The sequence below is a fragment of the Nestor notabilis genome, unplaced genomic scaffold (genome assembly GCF_000696875.1).
Source record: "Nestor notabilis isolate BGI_N333 unplaced genomic scaffold, ASM69687v1 scaffold30512, whole genome shotgun sequence".
Taxonomy (NCBI): domain Eukaryota; kingdom Metazoa; phylum Chordata; class Aves; order Psittaciformes; family Psittacidae; genus Nestor; species Nestor notabilis.
This window is the reverse complement of record NW_009918374.1, coordinates 9,347-16,526: the sequence shown is the minus strand read 5'-3', so window position 1 is coordinate 16,526 and position 7,180 is coordinate 9,347. Positions and strand designations below refer to the sequence as shown.

At 48.8% G+C, this 7,180-nt stretch overlaps 2 protein-coding genes across 2 annotated transcripts in view; one reads left to right on the top strand and one right to left on the bottom strand.

Moving 5' to 3' along the window:
- Positions 1-1,579, top strand: part of DNAH10 (dynein, axonemal, heavy chain 10) — a 52,760-nt gene extending 51,181 nt beyond the window's left edge. Inside the window, 3 exon segments of the mRNA XM_010009680.1 lie at positions 66-246; positions 848-993; positions 1,433-1,579. Of these exon segments, the coding sequence (XP_010007982.1) occupies positions 66-246; positions 848-993; positions 1,433-1,579 (474 nt within the window).
- A 2,217-nt stretch (positions 1,580-3,796) lies between these two features.
- CCDC92 (coiled-coil domain containing 92) lies at positions 3,797-6,239 on the bottom strand. Its single transcript, XM_010009679.1, has 3 exons — positions 6,110-6,239; positions 5,701-5,742; positions 3,797-4,572 (listed from the first exon to the last, which is right to left on the bottom strand). The coding sequence occupies exons 1-3, from the start codon at positions 6,237-6,239 to the stop codon at positions 3,797-3,799; spliced, it is 948 nt and encodes a 315-aa protein (XP_010007981.1).
- Positions 6,240-7,180: the final 941 nt, after the last annotated feature.

Genomic DNA, 7,180 nt, shown 5'->3' with positions numbered 1-7,180 from the left:
GCCTCGGCCCCTGGGCTGAGCACGAGGTGTGGTGGGAGGACCACAGGTTGTGTTTGTGATCGCAGGTTAACGAGTGCGAGCCAAGGGTGATGTGGCTCTCTGGCCTGCACATTCCCGAATCCTACCTGACAGCTCTTGTTCAAGCCACCTGCAGGAAAAACAAGTGGCCCTTGGATCACTCCACCCTCTACACCGAGGTAACCAAGTACAAGAGTGCGCAGGACATCACTGAATGGCCTACTCAAGGTTGGTGGTGTTATGATTATTTGGCAAACATAATAAAGTAGTTGATAGGTGAGAGAGAACTCGCTTGGCCTAGAGAGTTACTCAGCTCACACCTCCACAGACAAGTCTCTTGGGTTTACATCTCTCAAGCTGGGCTCTGGTTTGCACTTTCCTGCAGAGCCCATGTGCACTTCCATTTCCCTTCCCCGCTCTTTCCACCCATGTGCAGGTATCTGAACCTGAAACCTCTCCCTTCCTTGCTCTCTGTATCTACTTCTTTCTAAGGGCTAGGACATTACCAGCCATAGCAGGCTTATAAAGCTCTAGTTACACCGCAAATAATATATCAAAATGTATTTAAACAGAAAGTAAATACAGTTCTGTATAACATGTATAAATGTATCTTTACGAAACTTGTGTGACTAGCAATGCTCTAATTACTAACTGTAACAAACTCTGAGTAAAGAGGCCAGCTAGGCACTGCTGCTGGGTACTAGACCTGATTGGCAACAGAGGAGGTAAAAACCCCCAACCTGATAGATTGAGCAAAACCAAACTGTCAGTTAAGAATCAAAGTCACCTCGTTCCATTTACACAAGGTGTTGCATTTCTGCCCCCGCAGGCTGCTTTGTTTCTGGGCTGTTCCTGGAGGGAGCGGACTGGGACACGGAGCACGGCTGCCTCACCAAAAGCAAGCCCCGAGTCCTGGTGGTGGAGCTGCCCATTCTGAAGATCATCCCCACGGAATCGCACAGGCTCCGGCTCCAGGTACGTTCCTGCAAGGGCACAATGGCTCATGGGCTGCTTATCTGCCTCTGGATTCACACCCCACCTGCTGGCAGCGCCCTCCCTCCCCTCCCCATTAGCGCTGCAGTACCCAGCTGAACACATCTCCCTGCCTTAGCTGTCATTGGTTTTATTTTCATAGTCACACTCAAGGGGGGGGTCCTACATTTGCTGCCTTTTTTTCCACTCAGGCACTAGGGGATTGGGACACTTTTACACCCCCAGTGTGCTCTTAATTTCCTCCATCGCTGTCAGTGACATGAAGGATGGGCACAGTAGCTGGGTGTCAGCTGTTTAAGGCTTAAACCAAAAAGAATGGATTCCTGAAGACAGTTGCCTCCCCCCGAGGCCCTTCTTGTTCCCAGTTCCATGCTGGACTTCATGCATTGCTCAGTGTCCTCCTTCCTCCACGCTGTTTCAGAACACGCTCCGGACCCCCGTGTACACAACCTCCCTGAGACGGAACGCGATGGGCTTCGGCCTGGTTTTTGAAGCCGACCTTTACACCACAAGGCACATTTCCCACTGGGTGCTGCAAGGCGTCTGCCTCACCCTGAACACAGACTGACAGCACGGAGGGGCACGAGGTTGTCCCCACAGAATCCAACCCTTTATGGGGGCAGAAAAAATAGTTACGAAACTAGGCAGAGGCCCCTCACTACAAGGGGGGTGTGTGTGTGTTTAGTTAAGCCCATATGACTTTAAATAGTACAACAGAGAAAAGCTCTTATTACCAATAAATGCATTTGAAGGAAGTGGTTTTTCATCATGTGCACTTTTCAGAAAGGCTCCAAGCTGGGCTGTGGCCAGAAGAGGTACTGAGTTAAGTCTCGCACACACAAAGGCCTGTAGGGTTGTAAGAAATGTTTTTAATTGCCCAAAGCATCACTTCTGCTGTGCTTAGAAGCGGTGCCGTCCATCATCCTTGAACAAGCAGCAGGGTAGATCAGTCGTACAAGACACGGCCATAAAAATACGGCAACAACAGCCAGAACCCCCAAACCCGCTGCTGGTCAACGCAGTACACGTACAGCAGTAACGCACAGAGTGACGCTCTTTAACCAAGCCTTTTCCAGTAACACTGTTTTTCCCTATCCCTCCCCACCATTCCCAGAACAACTCCCGTCACACAACCAACCAGGCACAACACTGAGGAGTCTCTTGGGCTTCAGAACAGCAAGAGCCCGAGTCACGAGGGAGCGCGGGGGGGGCCCCGGAGGCCTGAGGGCTCCATCTCTGCCTGTGCGGGCTCATGGGCAGTGCCACAGCTGCGGCTTTGGTCATCCTGCCCGTGCCTTTGGGGGAGCCGACAGGCAGCGACCCACAGCTCCAGAGGGACACACACCAACACACAGCTGCAGGAAAGCTTACAGGGGCAGACTAGAGCTGGGAAGGGGAAGGACAGAGGGCAGGCAGGGATCCTTCATCAGCTTTCACTGGGATTATGCGTTCCAAATATTAAAGGCACATCATAAGCTTAGCAGCATTTGGGAGCCATCGTTTCCTGCTGCTCCTGCTCAGAGGCTGCAGACGAGAGTGAAGCAGAGGCGAGCTGGAGGTGCTGATCACAATTTAAGAAAAATGGTCAATTTGTGCTCCTTTCCCCAAACCACAGCTCCCGCAGCTCCCACTATGCCTTTCTTTCCTAGGAAATAAATGATAAAAAAGAATCAAGTAATCTAACAGCCACTGGGTCTACCTGTTGCTCACTAGAAAGGAGTAGGGGAACGGGGGCAAGTGCAAGGCAAGTCCATCCCAATCCACAAGGACAGAACTCCAGGATGGCAGGTTCTCTTCCTGTAGGAATTGGATACATCACTTAACTGTTAAAATTAAGACACACATTCGAGAGGGACAGCTCAGTTTCCAGGCTGGCAGAAGCCAGCACTGGCTGACAGTGCCCACAACAGGACTCAGGTTTTCGGGAAACAAAAATAATCCCTTTAGAAAAAAAGTGCAGGTTAGAGCATAAAGACCCATTTCCATATTGGACAGCCAGGTACGTTCTCTCCCTGGAAAAGGAGCTCCGAGCCAGTATGGAAGGTGCTACAAGTGCAGTGTGCTGACAGTGTGAAATGTGTAATGGAGCCACTCAGTTAAAAACTGAAACAAACCAAAAACACTCCCCAGACAACCCGTGTTCATACTCTGAGATCATTAACCCTTTAAAAGAGTGCTTTACCCTCACCCCCCTATTGTTAAACAAAGCCACAAACCAAAGAATTTGGGATTAATCAAGTAATGCTCACTGGGACTCTCAGGATTTTGAGACACAGAAACTAAGAACACAGTTTGCAGCCAGGTGCACGTGAAGAAGACGATGTCCTTCGCTCACTTTAACGTGTACGTGCTTCTGCACTATCTTCAACACTAGCGTGAGAAAGGCTTTGTCATGGAGGTCGGTGTGAAGTGCTCACGTGAAGCCAGAGGAGCCCCCGGCAGCTGGAACGCTGGCAGCCGTTCTGGTTAGGTTGGTTTGCACTAACAGTGGTTCAGAGCGCGGCCCGCGCCTTCCTCCACACGAGTGGTTACAACAGATGGAGCAGTGCGCAGAAGCAAGCGGTCAGGTACCCCTGATTTGGCCACAGCATGTAGTAGTTATACACCTTGCCATATGAACACAGTCCTATTAGGTTTCGTTAGAGGAGAGTAATCTATTAATGATGGATCTGGAAGAAGTTTGGCATGCATGGGGCATCAAAAGAAACTTTACTGCAGGTGCTAATTATCCTACAGGATCACAGTGCATAAACAGCAACAGAACAGAGCATTGCAGTGGTTTTACTCAAACAGTTCTGTCTGTCCCTGAGTGCTTCCTGACCACTTTGCTTCCATGGACCTGATCCACCGCCAGTGTTTCCACCTCCGGCTGGGGCTGGGCTGGCGCGGCGTGGTGGATGCGATGCGCCACCCCGATGTGGGCCTTGTGCGGCTTCTCTCGGGCTGGGCTGTGAGACTCACCCGAGGCACGGTCTGAAGCAATGGGTGGAATCACCAACGGCCTCTCCTTAATGAGATGCACCTCTGCCGTTTCCCTGGCCAACAGGAACGGGGTGGGATCCGGCATGGCATCCACAGGCTCTCTCAACAGCAGCTTCCGGCTATCCGACCCTATTCGGTAGGCCTCTTCGAACTCAGGGTTCAGTGGTGTCGACAGACTCTTCTTCATTCTGCGCCGGGGGGTCTCCGGCAGTTTGTCTTTGGGAGGGGACGGCTTATAGCTGGACAGCACGGGACTGCCAGAAGGGGTCCCCTCCGAAGTCCCACTTGAGCTCATCAGCTTCTTCTTAGTCGCATGCAGCTGGGAGGTCAAGTAAGCAATAGTGCTGGCTCTCTGCTCTAGTTCACTCGACAACATATTGAGCTTATGGCTTTTCATTTTCAACTCTTCCAAATACTTCTTTTCTCTCTCTTTAATGGTGTTTTCCAGCACCATTATCATCGCGTTCTTTTGTTCGAGTTCTTTCAATAATTCATTGTTTTCAGCCTCTTTGGCTTTCAGCTGAGCTTCCAAATCTTTGCACTTACTTTTGAGTTCATCGCTTCTTGAACTGCCATTTTCTAGAAGAACAGGAAAAGCAGAAGTGTTTCAAGTTAACAATAGCCACTAAGAAAAATAGTGCAGTAGGGTTCCTTTTGCCATCCCAAAGACTAACTTCAGCTAATGCTCTTAAAATTACCTCCTCTTCAGAAGAAACAGGGCAGCTTTTACAGAAATGGTGACGAGCCAGTGCTACTCACCATGGTTTAATGGTGTTGATGCTAAGTGGAGACACTTCACGTGTTTTGGGGAACAGGGATTACAGAAACCATGCCTGAACTTGATAGAAATTTGAGCTATTTTGCCAATCCTCTGCTTGTTAAAGAGGAATTTCTCCCTCTGCAAATGTCTGAAAGAGTGGTGGAGCTGCTGTCATAGCTCACCAGGAAGATGTGCTCTGGCTTTAGCTTCACCCCTCCACGGGCAGCTGCAGCCTGTGACTCAGGCTAAGACTCCTCACCGAGGCTGACAGCCTGCGTTTCTCCAGCAGCAAGCAGCCTGTGCCATGGGGCTGTTGGCTGCGAAGTGTTAGTCAGGTGTTGTCCCCTCCCCAGCGGGCAGTGTCTGAGTCTGGCACAGCAGCATCACTGATCCATCACCTACTCTGAAAACCCTGCCATGAGAAGCATCTGAGCAACACTGCAACATCAAACAACAGGCAAAGCCCATGTTCTCTCATCTGCTACATGTCCTGTCCCATGCAGTCCCTCTCAGAGTATTTTATTCCTATGCTTCACCTGTTAACTACAGTCTAGTGTGTATATGTATAAATAAGAGCTTTGTGGTGTAATTACAGTACCAGCTAATAACAGTCTCACTCTTCTGCTCCTAAAACGAACATTCTGTGTTCCCATACAGCATGCAAGGAACAACTAGTTTAGTAAAAGAGAGGAGTCAGCAGTTCCACACTATTCCTGGCTCTCTCAAATATTTCCTGTGTGACCTTGGTGAAGAACTTGTGACATTTACTTCATACATAACAGTAAGTCTGGAAAGTAGAAAACTACTGTTATACCTTTAGAATTTATAAAGTCAACATCCCAAGCGCAAAGTATTCTCACCTACTTGTAATGGAGAAAATACAGACACTGAAGAAAATGAGGAAGTTTAACATGAACATTAAAAGAAAAATGCTGTGTGTTCCTTACCTGACAAGTCTGCACTCTTTACAGTCAGCTCATAGGTTAAATCTGAGGAGAAAAGTTGGGGTTTTTTGTTAGAACATCATCATTACTCCATGCACCACCAGGAGAGCACATGTACAATGGCATACTTCAATGAAAACACAGGTAGCTCTCCCCCCACTTGAAGCAATAGCAGGAGATCCACTGCACATAATCAAATCTGTAAAGCAAGTGGAACTATCAGCTTTAAAAATAAATACATAGATCTTTGCTTCATGATCATGAGCATTCATGAGATACAGAGAGATCACATTAAATGTATGCTGCTGGTGGGTGCTGTTGCTGAGGTTTCACAGCCGGAGCAAGGAGCAGTCACCCCATTCCTGTGAAGAGAATTAAGCACCGAATGGGCTCAGAGCCCTCTCCCAGGTACCTGTGCAGTGCTGCTGCAGGCGTCGGATCTCGGCGTGGAGGCCCTTCAGGGTGTTGGCATGTTCCCGCTGGAGAAACAGCAGGTTCTTCTGGGCACTCTGCAGCTGGTTCTCCAGGTTGGAAGTCGCCATCCTGACATGCAGCCGCCCTGTCAGTGAACAGATGCAGAACTGCATCAGTGGGTTATCTTGCACATACAGAGATCCTCGCTGTACCGCCAGGCTCAGCAGCAATAGCTGAATTCTGCTGTTAATGAACTGGGAGGCAATCAAGCGAATACCACAAAAGGTTTTTCTCTTTCCTAACTATTTCAATTAGAAGTGCTCTAATTCTAAGTTCATAGAAAGCCTAATTTATACTCCAGGCCAGAGCAGTTTCCTTTCAGAACAGCTTTATAAAACTGGGCCTTGACTTACGGCAGTGCTCACACTCAAAGATAGGAAGGGTGAAGTGCAGGATGCTGAGGGGCCCCTGTGCTGCAAGTGCCTCTGCTGCTCCTGGTAAGGCACCAATGGCTACAGTGGAAAGGCCAAATTCAGTTATCACTGTAGTTTTATAAAACCAATCACAGTATTTAGGTTACAGAGATAAGAATTGGGACTCCTGTTGCCTGGGCAACCGTCTGTGATGGCATTACAGCCACGGTCTGTAACCATGGGACCACACGTCGTGCATGAGACAGAGCTTAATTCTGTCCCATGGCTGCTCTTAACAGGCTCGTCTCACCATGTCAGGTGTTACCCTTTGGACTCCTTCTGGTATGTAGTTTTATGACAAAAATTGGATTCTACAAGTTTGAAAGGAACACACTTCGGTCATTCCTGCACAGAACCCAGCCCTGCCTTCGATTTTATACTTCCTACTCCCCAAAAGAACACCAGCCTTATCCCTACGTGTATTTAATGGTAAAAAAAATCAAGTAAAGCTGTAAGAGACTTTCAAGGAATCCACTTGTGTGCAAGGGGCAAACCAGAGCGCTTGGTTACTTTATAACACAGATCAAAGATTAAAGAAGAATGGGGGCACCGGTGCCAACTTGTGCTTGGCTGAGTGAACAGGTCATTCTGCAGTC